This window comes from Serinus canaria, chromosome Z (assembly GCF_022539315.1).
Source record: "Serinus canaria isolate serCan28SL12 chromosome Z, serCan2020, whole genome shotgun sequence".
In the NCBI taxonomy this organism is placed as follows: Eukaryota; Metazoa; Chordata; class Aves; order Passeriformes; family Fringillidae; genus Serinus; species Serinus canaria.
This window is the reverse complement of record NC_066343.1, coordinates 38,936,197-38,954,162: the sequence shown is the minus strand read 5'-3', so window position 1 is coordinate 38,954,162 and position 17,966 is coordinate 38,936,197. Positions and strand designations below refer to the sequence as shown.

At 38.9% G+C, this 17,966-nt stretch overlaps 1 protein-coding gene across 3 annotated transcripts in view; it reads left to right on the top strand.

Moving 5' to 3' along the window:
- Nucleotides 1-17,966, top strand: part of NTRK2 (neurotrophic receptor tyrosine kinase 2) — a 196,123-nt gene that overhangs the window by 113,361 nt on the left and 64,796 nt on the right. For all 3 annotated transcript variants that reach the window (XM_030237198.2, XM_009097988.4, XM_018922996.3), the window contains one exon: nt 287-475. In XM_030237198.2, the coding sequence (XP_030093058.1) occupies nt 287-475 (189 nt within the window). The remainder of the gene's footprint in view (nt 1-286; nt 476-17,966) is intronic.

Genomic DNA, 17,966 nt, shown 5'->3' with positions numbered 1-17,966 from the left:
CAGACTGTGCTGGACTCTGACATTTACTCCAGGTGATGTACCAGTACAAAAACTTGTTTTGATTCCAGTTCCTAATGGACCAAAAAACCACTGTTCTCCATCTGCACCCAGAGATACAAAATTTTTGAGGTAAGGTCAACAAGGCACAAAAAGAGAGTGGTTGACTGTAAGAATGGAGGACAACAGGCCAAAACTTAAAAAAAAAAAAAAAAAAAAAGATAAAATACTCATCTGAGGGAAGAGTACCATACACTGGTTACAAGAAAATCTTTGTTTCTAACTCTAGGTCCTTCTTCAGTCATTAGCAATGACGACGATTCAGCCAGTCCCCTCCACCACATCTCAAATGGCAGTAACACTCCATCTTCTTCTGAGGGGGGTCCTGATGCAGTCATCATTGGGATGACAAAGATTCCTGTCATTGAAAATCCGCAGTATTTTGGAATTACCAACAGTCAGCTCAAGCCAGATACCTGTAAGTACGAACAACTCTCTTTGTTTCAATCATTCATTTTACCTGTGCAAGTGTTGTGGCTCCTTAACAGAATTAGCATAACAAAATACTCTAAATTCCTGGGAGTGGAATGGTGGGGTTAAATGTGTGCTATTTACTTAAGGTACATGGGATGAACTGCTTTACCTCTGTCTTAAGCCAAATTCAGCCTTTGTGACAAGGCAATGAAGCGAGCAGTGTTGTGCTCAAACCCTGACCCCTATTTCATCAAAGTCACTGGTAGCTTTCCATTGATTTCAGTGGTCTTTGGCCAGTCCTGTGCCATGAATGTATTCTTGGGAGAAAATAGATCTTGGATCAGAAGCAAAAGCCAGTATTGTTACGTATGCACTACTTTTAAATTGATCATATCAACATCACCAGATCATATCATGATATCATATTAATATAACCTTTCAAATCTGAGTATTTGTAAGTTGTAAAAATTGTAAGGGTTAAAACTTCAGTTCATGTACAATTCAACCTCCACAGACAGAAATTATTTTAAATGTTTAAAAGTAGAGCAGAAAAGAAGAAGGTTGCATGACGGACAATATATATCACATACAAATTCTTTCATGTTCAGTGTGAAAAAATACGAAGAGCTAAACATATTGAACTATGAAGAGTTAAAAAAAGTATCACTTACTTCAGATGCTACTTTTCAAACATAGTAATAGTTTCAGAATTGAACCTATGAAATGCTGGGGTTTGAACCAGTGATTAGCATTGATGTACAAAACTGAAAAAATACCTAAAGAATATTGTGATAAATAATAACTGCACAGCTTACTATTTCTCATCAGGACACTAACTTCTCTAAGTGTTTTAGAGAAGGTTGTTCTGAAGTGTCACTGGAAGTCTCAGTTGTTTCTCTGGGAAGTCACTCTAGAGTTTCCCAGTATAATTAGAGAGAACTGGGCTTGCAACTGCATCCTCTCTGTATCCTACCCTGAAAGATATCATTTTCTAGTACAAACTGTAGCATAGGGGATTACTGTCAAGGTTGGAAGCCTTTGCCTCCAACTTTGCAAAACTTAAATGCTGTAGCAAAAATCCTTTTTGACCTGTGCATGACAGCATGCATGCATGACATGAATGCATAACTTCTAACACTGCAAAAAAAGACTGATGCTGAACTACCCACTTACCTTGTGAACCTTAATGCTTATTTAGATCCAGATTGTTTCACTAAGCACAGTCCCGAAGGATTGTCCTGCAACAAGAGGTCTTTTTCTGCCCTTTTATTGTACATCCCTGATGTTCACTATTACAGTAGCTTTTTTGTGTGGTGCTATTTTGTGGCTAGAAATGCTGTGTTACCTCTTCTACCAGCAGATAATAACAATGTGAATATTCTGACCCAGCATATGCAGTGGGATCACAAGGAAGTCACTGAATTGGTGACACATGATAAGCATGAGAGAAACATTATACAGATGCATTCGGATTAGAACATTAATTCTTGTGAAAAATAGAAGCTGCTAAAGAATCATAAATGGGCAGCATCCCCAGTAGTGCTCTCTGTGCTTTTAAATATGAGGCTACTGTACCTCTGTTCCCAGCTGTACTAGACAACTTTTTAATTCTTTAAATAAACACCAGCAACTGCAGAGTTTTTAACGTCAGCATTAATGTTGAAACAACATACGTGCTGTTCTGGGGAAAAACACAAACTAAACTAAAATACAGAATTCTCTCACATTTAGTAAACTGCACATTAAGTACAGACATATTAAATTATGGCTGACTTGTGCTAAGTAGGTCCTGATCCTAAAAATACGTAAGTCTGTATTTGGTTTTCAGTGCTGCAATGAAACCCACATGGTGTCAGGGAAATTAATCACAGTACATGAAGTTCAGTTGGTGTGTAAATTCTTGCAGGATATGCTTCAGGACTTTGCTGTGGTGCTCTGGGGAGGTTTGAGGGGCTGATTCTCTGCATTCTGCCACATTGCCACTGTGGTCCCAGTTTTTGTGTTTTAGTGGTGGGGTGGTGGTGGTGGTGGTGGTTTTGCTTTAGCAGAGAGAATCAGGTAAACTATGGCAGTGCATAAGCCAAGGCAGATTTCCTCTACCACACTGAGCATCGATCCAATAAAAAAGGGTAATTAAATTGTCTTGGGCAAAAATGGGCTTCCCAGATATAATGTCACATATGCTCTTTCCTTCCTTCACAGTTGTTTATTATTACAGAGCTGTGCTTGTCCTTTCTTAACCTGCCAACCTCCTCTTGATGTGTATATCTGGTATTTATAAACCTCTAACCAAAGTACTTTTGTACCTTGCTCCTGTATAGAATAATGCCAGCTCCAAATGTCATATGGTTTCTCATCTCCAGCAAGAGAGTTAACAGCTTTGTTTATTTGCTATCTGAGTTCCATTGTTCACCAGCATGAAACTCAACAATGACTGACAGTCATGCTGGAAAAGGTACTTCTGTATTTAGTGTATGTTGGTCTGTGGAAGCACGTGAGACATCAAGCTAGGTGAAACTGTACACAGATTGTATTGTAGTTTTCACAAAAATGAAGGAATACTTTTGCTCTTAGTAGTATGTGAAGATTCTTTTTTATTACCTAATTAGGCCATGTTTTGACTTATCTACAGAAAAAAATTTCTGAAAACAGTGAATCAAGCTTCATTGCAAAGAATTAGCAGTGCATGTATTTAAAAGAAAATTTAAAAGTTGATTACAATCAGTGTCATTTGAAATCCCATCACTATATCTTGCAATTTTGTCCTTTCACTACTGAATAAGTAAATCCAAAGAGTGATGACTTCTAAAGAGTCTGTCTCAGGTTAGAAGTTACAGCACTTTCCTCCTCTTAAGATGCAGCCTTCAGGGTGGGAAAAACGAACTGGTGAAGACCAAAGACCCATCAGCTTCAGTGGTCACTCAGTGCCAGTGCTCACTCAGAAGGACTGCATTTCTGTCATTTCAGCACTACACCTGTCTCTACCTTTAATTGACATAACAGTAGAAGAGTCCATCTTCCAGTTGGGATTGGCTGATATTTACTGCTTAACCACCAGTATTTCTCATAGGCTCGTTCAGCATGTATCTGTCTGACATGCTATCCCAGAGCTCCTGGCTTTTCCTTTCCAAGCCATGTTCTGTTGCTTGATGCTCGCTGGTGGTGCTCATCTGCCACCGCAATATCTTGAATTTTTTCACCTTGAAATTATACAGTCTGAGGTACGCAGACATGTTTCAGACACCTACCAGACTTCTTGGCTCCTTTTTGTATGAAAGGAGAAGGTATTTCTCATTTTTCAGTTCTTGTCAGCTAGTGAAAATTCTGATTTCAGATGGCTGAGAAAGAGCCAGAAGCCTGGACGTGCTACAGTGCTCTTTGTAGTTAAGCCGCTATAAACCAAGTGCTGGTGTGTCCACCTGCAACCCTCTTGCCTGGGAATTACCAACAAAGTTCAGTTGTTGCTGTTGAAAATTAAGACATTACTTTGTAGGGAAGCAACATCACCAGGTCCGTGAACCTTGCATGAATGGCAAATCTTGCAAGATTTTTGTCTCCTGAAATCAGCTGGACGATGTAATATCTTGGGAGCATAAATCCTAACCTTTATTAGATGGTTAGCTTCACTATTCTTATGAGTTTTCACAGACCCTAAGATATTTGAGATTTTAATTAATATTATGGTATTTTAAAAACTAATCCTCTACACATCTGCACAGAAATTGTAGTTGATGAAGTTATCAACCAAGACTGCCAGATTGGTTGGAAGAGGACAAAAGAAAAAAATCCATTTTCTCAAGGAACAACTGTGGACTTCATCACTTAACTTGAAGCCCAGCACTTGGAATACATCAGTCCATTACTGCTAGATTTCCATGATTAATGGTGGAAATACAGTCTCTAAATAACATGGTTGCGTTGTGGAAATGTGAAAAGCCAAACCTCAGGAGAGGTCCCAAAATGTCAGTGGAAGTGCCCAGGCTAAGATTCTTAGGGCAGAACTTGGATAAGAAATTTCTTGCAGATTTCTTGCAGGTTTTGGGATTTTGAGAATCAAACTGGTCTTTGAGCCTTACCCCAGTAGCTCCCAGCCCTGTCCCACAGCGTCACTGTGGTTGTTTGGGTGCTACTGCAAGGAAGGTTATAACTTTGCCCTTTAAAGGAAAGGTTTGCAAGCTCACGGTTTCAGGCCCCCTATGGTGGAGAAATGGCTGCACTGACATCAGTTTGCACTTCCCAGCTAATCTGTACTTGCAACTCACTCAATTTTGTCAATTTCATTGATTTCAGTGTTGGAAAAGAGCGTACTGTACTGGGCAGGCTTATTGATTAGTCAATGGATGGTTTAGTGGCAAGATGTTTTCAGTGACTGGCTTTATAAATAGCTATTGCATTTCAGATGGTGTGGTGTGGATTGCGACTTTCATATGGGAAATTTGGGTATATTCTGTATTTCTGCATTTTCAGATTCTGTTCTTTCAAGGGTAAGAGTCTGAATAAGCAGTTTAGATAATAGCTATTTTACTTCTAGTTGGCTTCCATTAGGGAAAGTCTGAAGCTGATTACAAATTGGCAGAAATAATTTTTCTAAAATAATTTTTATTTATTTTGCTGATCTGAAAAAATGAATTTAGCCCATAGTTCCAATTCCAGAGTAAATTGCTAATTGCATGCGCAGTGCTAATTTTAAAGGCAGAAGTTTTCAGAGCACCCCTCTTTTATCCTTTTCTGAACACCGAACTTTTCAATTTATGCTTAGGGTTTTTTGCATTTTAGGGGTTGTTGCACCATTTAGTTAAGGGTGACCTCAATCTTTTTCTGACTTTACTTGTTCTTTAATTATATATTTCTTTTTAACAGGTGCTTAGCCAGATTTTGTGTGCTACTGCTCTGCTTCAGTCCACCACCTTCTTTAATTTTGAGGGAGAAAAGAAATTGGACAGTTATTCTTATGATTTTATTATGACTCCCATAGTACAGAATTTTTGCTTTTAAAACAATAGGCCTTGGATTCTGGTTATGATTTCAGATTTCATTTTTGGATGAAAAAAATCTGAAGAAAAATTTCAGAATATGAGGCAGACCCCAGAAACCTGAAGAAACAGCAAAAAATCTGGATTTTTTTTTCTTTTGTATATTATATATTTCGTATATTATTTTTTGTTTTATTCATTACATTCTTTTTAAAATTCAGCTTTGATTGTTTGGGAGCATTTGAACAGAGCAGAAGCATATGAGTGTGCAGAGCTGGCCCTTCTCTGTCACTGTGGGGACACAGCCCTGTCACTGCCACCAGAGAGAAGAGAGGGAAGCAGCTAGACACGAGGGCCCACTGAGCTGCAGCTCCTCTGCCAGGCTAGTTGCAGAAGGGTGCAGCTAGCTGGAGTTCAACACCCTGCTGTTTTTCCAAGCTCTTACCACTCACACCTTACAAGGCAGTCTGGTTTCTCTTAATTTTGGAGCATGTTGACAACCTTCTTCCCAACCCTTGGATCAATCTCAGTGAGTCATTCAGTGTGAAAAAAGACATAGGTGTCTGTATTTCCAGGGTAGGGGCAACAAAAGGAGAAGCTGTGATCATCTGGTCTGTATTTCTCCAGCATCCTTGTCCCAGGAGTCCCACAGCAGAGCCTGGCACCAGCATGTGTTTCTTTGCTGGGTGCTCAAGCTTCATTGCCAGGCAGGGACATGATGCACTTGTAAAAGGAAAGCTGCTGGCAAAAATAAAACTCACCAAGACAGTTTCTGTGCTCCAAGGACCTGACAGAAAGGTTAGCATATTTGTCTGTTTCTGGGTGCTGCTCATCCCGCACAGGTGATTCCTCCTTTGGAAAGTAGCAATGTGCAGAATACAGACTGCCTGCAGCCGGTAGTCTCCATTTGACTTTATTCCAGACTGTGTCTGTCACCCTGCAGTTTCCTGCAGTTCTGAGGAATAGGGGTAATTTTTGCCTAACGTTATAAGGTAAAAATTAATCAAGTTGGTCCCTGTGCACAGAAGAAGGATTGCCCAAGACAAACACTCTGTGAGCATTTCCATCTCTTTTGAAAGGCTTTTATATTTGAGTAACTACTTTAAAAGGGCTGCTATAGTGTTTTCTCAGCCAGCTAAGTCCTGAAGCTGGGGATTTTCCATCAACTCCCAAAACTTGCAGAGCTGAAAATATATAAGCAGCTCATTTTCCTATAAAAGAGACTATGACCTCAGCAGCCAGAATGCAGAGGAGCAAAACTGAAGAATCTTAGGGAAATCCAGACTGGGAAGAAAAACCTTTCTGTCCAAGCTGAACTTGTTATTCCTGGCATTCATTGTTAGTTGTTATTGTGAGGCTTAACAAGGCACTCACTTTGAACTCTTCAGATGCTGAAAACTAAAAAACTTTGTAGGGTGAAAGACAAGCATGGATGAGGTTAAGATTACAAGGAGGTAATAAAATATATTTACTTCTTGTCCTGATTCTACTGTTTGCTTTACTCTGGAGATATTTTATTGGCAGAATAAAGATATAAAGATATATGAAGTTATATATTATTATTTTGACTAAATACATTTGTAGTTTGACTGCATGTTTTAATCCCTGATTGCAATCACTATTTAAAATGTGTGTCTTTACAGTTGTTCATCAAGTCACAGGTATGTCAGAAAAGGGTGTTGTAGTATTTCCAGTGCTGTATTTCCATTAGTTGCCTTTGACTTTTTTTTTTAGCTGGGCAAGAGATTTTTCTCCCAGACCATAGCCTTCCGAGTCTCAAATATTTCTCCCAAGAATGTGATCACTTATTTCCTTTGTCTAACTAATAAAATGTAATAGGGAATAAATGCATTTTAGGGAAACAAGATTCTTTTACTCCTGCTGCTTATTCTGAGACTTAATAAACCTGCATTTTTTTGTTTTTCAATCAGATGGAAGAAATTCTCCCAAAGGCAGAAGGCTTCAACATGAAAAATGTGGAATTTTACCTCATTACATTTCAGAATTTGAAAGAAAAGCTTATACATTTCCTTATTTAGTGTTGAGGTGAACCCACAGAATTACTTTTTTCCCCAGGGTATAACTTCTGTTGCAGTCTTGATCTGTCCTTGAAGTCCATTTATGTCTAATCAAAAAAGGAAGATATTATGCGCTCTGCAAAATATTTGCATTTCATCACACAGAATGTTGTTCTGTGACCCAGATTATTCAGTAAAATATTTTCAGTGAAGTCCAAATGCTGGAAATGCAACTGCAAGAAAGAACAGCTTTGACTCTGATCTCTGTTTCATGGATAGTACAAGTGTTTTACCACCTGGAAAAAACAGTGCATGAAACGTACTTCAGGGTAAATAGCAGATGTTACAAGGACATCGTAGTGAAGAAGATCCAAAGTATGCATTTCAACTACATAATATGAGTCAAGACAGTATGAAACATGCACTCTCAATGAAGTGTCCAGTGTCAAAATTAAGGTGAAGCCTTAATTGAAGGCTTTAAATTGCTTAAATTTATCAGGTAGCCTTCAGATAAGAACACTGCTCTTCCTCAGCAGAGCACTGAAGTACAATGCTTATATCAAGCCCAGCTATGGGCTTCAGTCACAGAGCACACTTTATGAAAGATAAGTAAAATTAAACACATGTTCAAACATTCTTTGCAATTAGAGAGAATTCTTACTCAAGGTGAAAAAACCCAATGTGGTGCTTTTGTCATTTGACAATACTTATGTATCAGAAATACATATAGTGTTTTGTCACCAGAACACCTATCTAAATCTGGAACACGTAAATGGCAAAGAGTAATTTATATTCTAATGATTAAGTTATGCTTTTAAGACTCTTCAAACTAGATTCTATGGGTGTTGATTTCATATACAGAAACCTGCTTGGGTAGTAATTAAACTGAATGGGAAAAAAAAAAAAAAGTAATCCATTCTGAAAATATCCCTGTCATGAGCCTATGCATGGGAGCGGGATTTGACCTTGGATTTGTTTGTTTCTGTTAATAAAAAGTTCTGGCTAAATGAGAAATATATATCCCAGGGAAGCAAGAATAAAATCAGAAATAATTTTAAGTCTGAGAAATACTGAAGTATGAGAAATTTAGAAATAAATAACTTTGTAGCCAAAAGTATTTCATAAACCCTGCTTCTAATTTTCTTGACTTCATCACCAAGCAAGCTGCATAATTATTCAGAAATGTGTTTGTGTAAAAATGCAGTTAGCCCTGAGTACGAACTCAACGAAGGATGAATTTTGGGAGAAAATTATCAGGAATACAGATACCCAGAGTAAGCACTGGTTAAGACAGAGTAGAATTTATTGCCATTACAGTGTGATGAGCCATGTTGTTTTTCAGCTGTTCTTCACTGCTCTCGCCAGCAGCTGTCTCTCAGCAATTAAGGCTGTTGGTGGTTTTAGACTGACATTTGAGAGAAGTTTAGCAGTTTGTGTCCTGCCGCACCATGTGGTTGGCTTTTCAAGTCTGCAGATCTGCCCCAGGCAGGAGGCCTGGATGGCCTGTTGTGCCTGAAGACTTCAGAACTCTGAATATATGCATGCCCATCATGATTCCGTGTGTGATTGGGGCAGTATTGACTTGCATGGCAGCTCTCACCAAGCAGTAGTTCACCTGCTCAGTGTTGTCCTTCCCTTTCCTACATAATTTTTACTCTGGCTACTAAATTCTACCAGGGAGATGCTTTCCCCCTGTATCCCATTTGAGATGAATATGAGGGCTGGGTTGCAGAAAGCTTGAGCTTTCAGCTGCTCTTGGATGATTAATGTCCCAAAGCCTTTTTGTTCTGCAGCCTGTGAAGCTTGATTGTCACCTCTTGTAAGAAACCTTTCCCAGCAAAAATGCCACTGAGGTTCATGAAGTTTAAGTATGCTAGTTTTGGTTTTGACAGGTTTTTGCTGAGGAGCTCCTCAGTGTCTCAGACTTCTCTGCATCTGTTTTACAAGCATAGGGTAGATTAGCAACAAATTGAACCTAACTGACTTTTAAATTCTATCAGAGATAAAATAATAATAATAATAATTTACAATAAAAACCCAGTTGGTAATATTATTAAGCACTCTGTAATGTTCTTAAAATATTAATTTTTTTTTTGTCAGCATTAGCTTGTTAATAAACTTCTAAATAGGCTTCTCATGTTCTGCAAGATCAGCTGGAGAAAAAAATATAAGATTTTTTTTTCTCAATGGAAGATATTTAATTAATATGCCCATTTTAATTTAGATATATATTCTATATAGTAAAGTACCTAAGTTCAGCATTTTTGAGTAATATAAAAACTAGGATTATGTGAGTAGACAATTCCAGGAATGTATTTCCATCATTAATCAACAGCTGAAATGTATTTTATGAAAATTTTTAGAGCTCTCCCTTTCTCACTTGCCCTTAAGCTAGTTTTCTTTTGATTTGTTGGACAGAAGTGAGAACACCTTTCACTACCCTCTGCTTTCTTGGTTAAGGATGCTGAAGGGACCTCTGCTTACTGGGACAATGCCTGAGGGACATAAGGAGAGACAGGCACTCCTTGAGCTCAGTAGCACTTGGCAGTGAGTAGTGGCTTTCTCAGCCTGTGATTGAGCAGAACATTCCAGAGAGGATGGGCCGTTGATCCTCAGAGGTCAGAATGTGGAGTGAATTCTGAAGCATACAGATCTGGTATGAGTTGAGCACTGGATTGGTTTTATCTCTAGTCCGTCCATGCCCATAATAATTGAAGACTATTATTTGCAGATTGAGAGGGATTTACTGGGATTGAAGTACAAAACTCCTGAAGGGGAAAATACGTGTCAAATAAGCCAAGTCAAAATGCTGCAACGAGGTCTGAAATTCTTAAAAGCTCTCCAGATGAAACATTGTGCCCTACCTATGGCTAGCAGCTTGCCTGTTAGCTTTGAGGACCAATTTAATAATTAAATGGAAAACATATTGTATATGGGGGTGTATTTTTGCATTTATAAAAAATATGTGGTGCATGCATATCAATTATTTCCTGTTTCTCTATATTGCAACATATCTCCGAATATCTAATATTATATATAATAATACTTTAATACTAATACTCTCTCTAGGGATTTTTTTTTTTTAATTTCTGCAGTTGAGGGAATCTAAATTCCATTTTCAGGTGTCAGCTAGTGCACTGAAGCAGCATTCAGGTGCTAAATAAAACTGAGCAACTGGTTTTCCAAGGAACCCTAAACTGCTTCAAAGTGTAAAGTCTGGTCAATAGAATTCAGAGGTTTAGTCAGCTTAGTACTTTGGGAAATTCTAGTAAATTATTGCTTCACCTTTAGCTACCTAAATGCCTTTGAAAACTGGTTGTTGGAAACTGCTGAAAGTCAGTAGTTGCACAGGCTGCAGGAAAAGGCTGCAAGAGGGTGCCTTGAGCAGCTCTGAGTTGTATTGGATGATTGGAATCAGAGTTAAGAAGGTGGGAAGCAAAGCCGTTTTCAGAGATGCCTTCCTTCTTTCCTCGTCCCATCTTGGTTTATTTCCCATTGAGCTGGAAAGAAGGAATGAAAAATGGGGTGGCCATCTCTATCATGTTGTTATTTATTCCCAAGACTGGATAGAAACTAAATCTTAGTTCAAACAATCTCCAGTTTATAGAATTTTGAAGGAAAGACAGATTTGACAGAATTTTCTATTGCCGTTATGAATACTTCCTTGAGCCAAAGTTTCAGCTAGAAACTTTCTGAAATGAAGCCATTCCCAGGCAGCAACTCTTATTTTTGAGTGTGGCTGGCCATTTCTTTAGGTGGTTTGGTTTTGATTTCTTAGGCTCTCTTTCAAGGATGTAAACAGTACCCATCAAGTGCAACATGTTCCACAGAAAGTAGGAACAGAAAAAGGGAGAAACAAATGGAAAAGAAACAAGAACCTCAGCTTCAGCTTTTGGCAAAGAAAACACAATAATTACATGTCTGATTTGTTCCAACTGCTTTGCAGGAGGACATGATTTATCTTGTCCCTGTTTTATTCTCATCAATTTTGCAGTATGTGCAGACTCCACTCAAGGAAGTGGAGACTGAAATAGCAATGGGATTGCCTTCAGACAGAAATGCATTGATCTGCCATGTGCAGGAAAGCTTGGAAAGCTCCTTCTTGGGTGGTAAAGAGCAAGAGGAATGCTTATAGGCTAATTCTCCAACACCTAGTTTGGAAGTACCCTGTTAGGCAGTGTTGTGAAGTTCGCACATGAAGTTCACTTGTGCAATGGCAGGTGTGCAAAGGTGCTGTACAATCAGGTGATAATTAAATTATTTGTGCTATCATTGCCCAGCAATGCCATTCCTGCTTATGTTGATGGTAAATTCTCGCTTCATTTTGCATACTTTATCTGCTCAGTTCAGGAATGGACAAATTGCTGCAGTGGATCACAGTAGTAACATTTCTAGTACCTGAAAATGGCAATACCTATTAGGAACCTTTCTTCAAAATAAGCATCCAGTAAACCTTAAGTTGTGTATTTCTTTCAAGTCTTCTAACACTTAAACATTATCTTATGCTTGGTGACACATTGATGTCCTTTTGTAAGTACTAACCCTATCTAATAAACAAGCAGATATTCCCTGAATACTATGTGACACCTTCCCTGACAATAACAGCAACATATTTATATCCTTCTATGGCTGAAACACTCAGGACCAGGAGAGCAGAGGAGAAGAGAGATCAGAAGCAGCTGTAAGGCCAGAGGGTCACAGATCACCCACAGCCATTGCAGCAGAGAGCTGATGCTCATCTGTCCTGGCAGGTGTTAGGAAGATGAGGGATGATCAGTGTCCTGCACTCAGTGCAATCAGAGGGTTGATCCTTTAGTTCTGCCCCAAGGGTTCTGAACCCCCACAGCATTCACAGAGTGCCTAGAGAAAGGCACCCCATCTGTAGCAGGACAAGCAGAGGCAAGTTTGCAGTCCCTCAACTTCGTCAGCCCAGAGCTGACTGCAGGTGTGAACTGTGAACAAGTCACATCAGTTCTGTGGCCACTGCTGGCAAGGTGAATTAGTGGGCTGGACTCCTTCAGATGCCCTAGTGAGCCCCAACTGGCAGCAGACATGGAGCTCAAAAGCTCAGCTCAGCCTGGCAGGAAAGAGCCTTTTGGCCTTGTGCCCACCCCTGAGAGAAGACATCAGTGCATTTTTTCAGTAAGGTGTAGTTTCAGACACAGTGTCACAGTTCTCATCCTGAAGATGTGGTATAGGAGCACAGACTTAAGACTCAAATCACAGAGAACTTCTTGGAGAATGTATTTCCTTTTTGTCTTAGCTTTTTTACCTGAAGAGGAAGATGTCTATTTCCCAACTTGCTAAAGGCTTTTGCATTATACATTCTAATGTAGTACATATCCTTGCTGGCAATGGTTTCCCACGTTTACCAGGTTGAATTGCACTTAAAGTGGTATTTTCCAACTGTAGAATTTACCAGGTATTTTCAACCTGGTAAATTCTACAGTTTTTTTGCCTCTTTTTGTGGCAGAATTTTAGAGAACCCTGAAATTGTACTGCACTTAGAAATAAACACAGTGCAAGAGTATATCTTTCAGAAATCAAAGAATTATTAGGACTGGGAAAAACATCCAAGATCACAAAGTCCAAGTTCTTACTGAATGAGGAAGATGAGAAGATTCAACTTTTCTTTGCAGTGATAGCCTTCCTCTAGAGAACCAATCCAGAATTGATTTCCCATTTTAACCAACATGAGTCTTTCCTGCCTATTGATTTCTGTGTGTTTTGAGATTGGCCTCAACATCTGAAACAGGGCTGTGGTAAATGGCAACATTAAACAAACTGGTAAGAGATTTCTTCTGGACTCATAGGTTTCCTTTTTTGACTGCAGGACAGAGTGTTTTCAAGAGGTTGCAAAACACACTGCTCCTGCAGAGGACAGCTTTGTCATCTCAACTTTGCAGCTTGTGTTTATTGACAGAATATGTACACAGAAATACATACAGCACTTTCTATGGGAAAAACACAGAAAAGTGTTGTGTGTTTTTTCTAACAGTGGAGAGAAAGTATATAGAGAAATGGTTGATTTTTTTTTTTTTGTCTCCTCTTGGGATGGAGTTCCTGCCTCTGTGTGCCACAGTTATTTTTCATCATATAAAAAGGACTGTGCCCACCCACAGCTCTTGGCCCCATAAGAGCAATCATACATCCCATGTAGATGTCTGCAAAAGCTTTTAAGAAACATTGTTATGCTTTCTGTGGTATTTCTCTACAGGTATACTACATACAATCATGCATGTTAAAATCCTCACTGTCCATTAGCTAAAGCATCTCAACAGATGAGTTTTCATTTCTAAGAAAGAAAAACTATTATTTGAATGGAAATGCAGTCTCAGGAAAGATCAATCCTGGGTGTAAATCTTTCCTAGATCTTGACACTCTTGCAGTAAGGAAAGGAAATCCTGGTTCACAAGCTAGGATATAAACTCTCCATGGTCACAAGCAGTTCATTGTTCCCTATTCTGCTTTCTGGTTGAAACTCTGAGAGGCAGTGTCTGTGCAGATCTGGACTTCGAGTTTTGCATGGAATATTAGCTCACTAGGTAGTCAATCTAAGGCAACCATAGATCAAAGCCTATTTGAACACATTCAAACCAAACCCAGATACAACTGTTCTTTGTATTTCGAATTAGCTTTTGAGCTGTTGCTTTTAAGTAAATTGATGAGCCATTTAATACTGTGCAAGCTAAGCATTTCTGCATTCTGACACACTTGAATTATTGAAATTCTTTGTGTGTGTTGTTAAGTTGTGCAAGCTGTAGGAGGACTGTAAGTAAGATCACACTTCTGAACAGTTACTGGTATCTAGAGAAGGTTGATAGTTTGATTCATATGACACAGTTTCTTCTCCTTGCCTCTTCAACCCAATGAAAGGTGGGGGAGCAAAGTGTCAGGGAAAAATAAAGACTTATGAAATGAACCCTGTACATGAATGCAAAAATGTGAAGTATATTATTACATTTTATAGCAAAATTATGAAACAATAGAAAGTCAATGAGAACTCTAACATTTTGCTTGTTACCTTTAACAGGCAGCTGCTCTGTATGGGCAGAACACAGTATATGTCCTTAGGCTTTGTTACAGGGAATAATGCCCATGTTGCAAATATGGAGACCGGTTCTTATCTTTAGGGGCTGCAAGCACAGCACATTCAAGGTTGATCCTGGTGTCATAAATATAAACTGCAACAAACAATTACTGAGAAAACTAATTAGACTGGACAAAACTAAACCAACGTCACAAAGATGCAGCAGATATAATTCATGCTCAGACAACAGAGAAAGGAAAATACAAGATCCTATGACTTGCACCCAAGCAATAACCAGAGTGGGCTCCAGTAAGAAGTGTCACTCTGGGAGACAGTAAAGTGTACAGATCATTCCCAAACAAAAGGTAGGAAGCAGAGAAAGGGGGAGGGGAAAGGAAATAAAAGATAAGCAAGACAAAGGGCCTGTTGTCAATTTACTCTGATGAATCCAATGTTTTCCAGCTGTACTTCTCCAAACTTAAACATAATTGCAATCACTACCTACCTTGTTCTCCATGGTTTCAGGATTAGGATTAAGAGAACAAAGGATTTAGGCAAGTAGTCTTTGCTTTTGATACAGTACCTGACTTGATAACCGCACGGTGTTTTATTAAGGATTTTCTAATTGCCTTTTACCAGGCCAGTGGGTTCATTAAGTTTTCCAATTTTGCTTTGTTTCATCCTAATAGCTAACTAGGCTGGTCAGGTTGAGAAGGGAATTTACCCACACTCCTCTGTACCCCAAGTGAAGAGAACTGGAGGTTGATGTGGCAGGGCCTTGTAACTGTGGCTTTAACAATTTGTTGACTTGGTTTTATAGCTTTTAAACTGCTGTTATTGCTTCTCTATATGTTCAGAAGGGAAGTCTTCTTGAATCCACGATGGCATTGCATTATGGTCATAATCATAAATGTCTCAGGATTTGGGGAGTGTGAAAGCATCAATAGAATACAAAATGAAAAACAAAAATCTCTTCTGGGAGAGATTTATTTATTTTAAATCTCTTCTGGGTCACTCTTTATTTCTGTTATCAGTCTGTGCCCCCCACCTCCAGCTTCTACTTATGCTGCTGGAGGTACAAGGAGAAAGATTACTAGGACGCTGGGAGAAGGGAAATGTAACAGCAGTGCTTGTGATTATCAAAGAGTCTGGGTGTTTAAGAGGTATCCTAATTTACACTGGCTGCTGAAAAGCTGAGGAACTATTCTTCAGATTTTCTTTTATTGGGAATATTGATATAACAGCACCATCCTTACTGAAGATCAGATCGCCCGTCATAATCCATCCATTTAATCCATAAATGCCGAGTTCTAACACAAAAATACTGCTGCATGCAGTACTTTGCTATTCCAAAGGATTGGTATGTAGACAAAGTCTATGCAGTAACATAGGAATTAAAATGCAGAATTCTTTCATTATTATAATCTTGCTCAGCCTGGGAGAGATTTTCAGAGCAATTTCTTTTAAGTCACAGAATTCAATCGGAATGTGAAGTTTGTCAACTGGGAGTCCCCATTGGTAGAATAAGGAAAATAATCAGTGGAGCAATGTGCTCCACTGTGTGCCCAGATCCTGCACAGCTTCTGTGTGAGATTGGCAACCAGTTCTACATCTGGTGGCAGCCTTGAAGCAGTGGTTCCTCCATCATAATGTAAAGTGAGATAGGAAGGTCCTGCAGCCTTTACCAACCACCTTGTACAGCCAGAATAATACAGCCTTTACTGAATTATTCCACGTTCAGTAAAAGTCCTTCCCCTCCAGAGCTCCAGTAGCAGCTGAGATTTTAAATGCACAGAAGTAAAGCTGTTCAAAAATAGAATTTTCCTCCCATGGGAGATTTCAGCATTTCGAGATTATTTGCTGCTTTAAAATATAAGAGGAAGCAGAGGGAACTTGGTTCAATTTTGTCTCCAGTTTCAACTTGAACTGTTGAAACAGAAAAAAAGCCTTAAATAAAATTTAAACAAGTTGATATTTTAAAATTAATTTTTTGTGAAAATATTTCAATTTGTGAAAATAGTTCAAAAATATGGATAAGAGTGTATTTGTGTGTGCTAGTCTGGGGGAGGGGAAGGATTTTCCCACTTTGGAATGTTAAATTTGTTTCTTTGTTTTAGAAAGCAAAAAGGTAAAATCACCAAATATTCGAAACTTTATTTTACATCATTAATATTTTTTCAGGAAATTTTTTTTTGCTGGAATTAATGCTATAGGAATCAAAAATTTGTATGTCCTCACTAACATTTAATTAATATTAGTACATTTTCTTTAATTCCTACACCTGTTTCCACTATTTTTCTTGTTGAACTTATCTGATAAGGGATTCTAAAAGACAAAAAGTTGTATGTAACTGCAAGTGATATCCAACAAGTCCAAACTTTCTTAGATTAAAGGGTAAAACTCCACTGAAGTCAATGGAGCTTTAAATGTTGGCACCACCAGAAAATTTGTCCTGCAGAATGCACTTGCACTGTCGTATTTTGAACGCTCTTCATTCTCATGACAGACATTACTAAAGGAGTCTCTTTTCAAACACTTATGCATTTATTATTTTAAAAACCCATTTGGTCAGAGAGGTCAAAAGCTCTTCTCTCCACCATAGGGAGTCCATGGAAATTTCAGCATTCTGAAGTACCACAGGTATCCAACAACATAAAAATATTAATGATTTTTTTGTTTTTCTTTTTAACCATGCTTTGTATTTGTCATGAATGAAAAGTGGTGGAATCCAATTGTTTTTTGATTGGAAGGGCAAGCACTCCAGCAGAAAAAATGTCACATTAAAATTGGATTACTTCCAACTAGTCCATAAAAAAAATTTCCCTAGTGAAATGGCCTGATCCCTGATTGTTTTGTCTCACTAATGTCATGCTATATTACCATTTTTATGCTGTGTTTCTGGCAATTTTCAGTATTATCTATGCAGAAAATAGATTGCAGATCTCCTCCAAAAGCCCAGTGGTTTTCCTATTTGGCTGTACTGTAAAGCTGGAGTTTTCCCTCCTTGCCTATGTTGATATTTTTCCTTAAAAATAGAAAATAATGAAACCACTTGGCATTATTTCCACTTCAGAGCCCCATGGTCCAAACAAGACTTCACTGTGCAAAGCACTGGGGACTCTGCAGGTGCACCTAACCCTTGCCTGAAGAGCTTTTGGGCTATGGCCCCACTCCTGTATCCTGGAGCTACTTGGTTGTCCAGTGGGCAGGTTACAGACCTGGGGCTTCACACACAGGGTGAGGAACGGGGAAAGGATGCTTGGTTGCTCTGCCTGTATGAGCAGGGAGTCCCAGCGATTAAATCCTTTGCCCCAGATTACACAGGAAATCTGTGTCTGACCCTGAGGTGGAAGCCAGATATCCTGTGTGGCACCCTCATCCCCTGACCTATCCGTTCTTGCTCCCCACTGTCATGTTGGCCTCCAGCGCAGAAACTTCTAACCAAGGAATTTTCCATTGAGTTCTGCTGCTGAT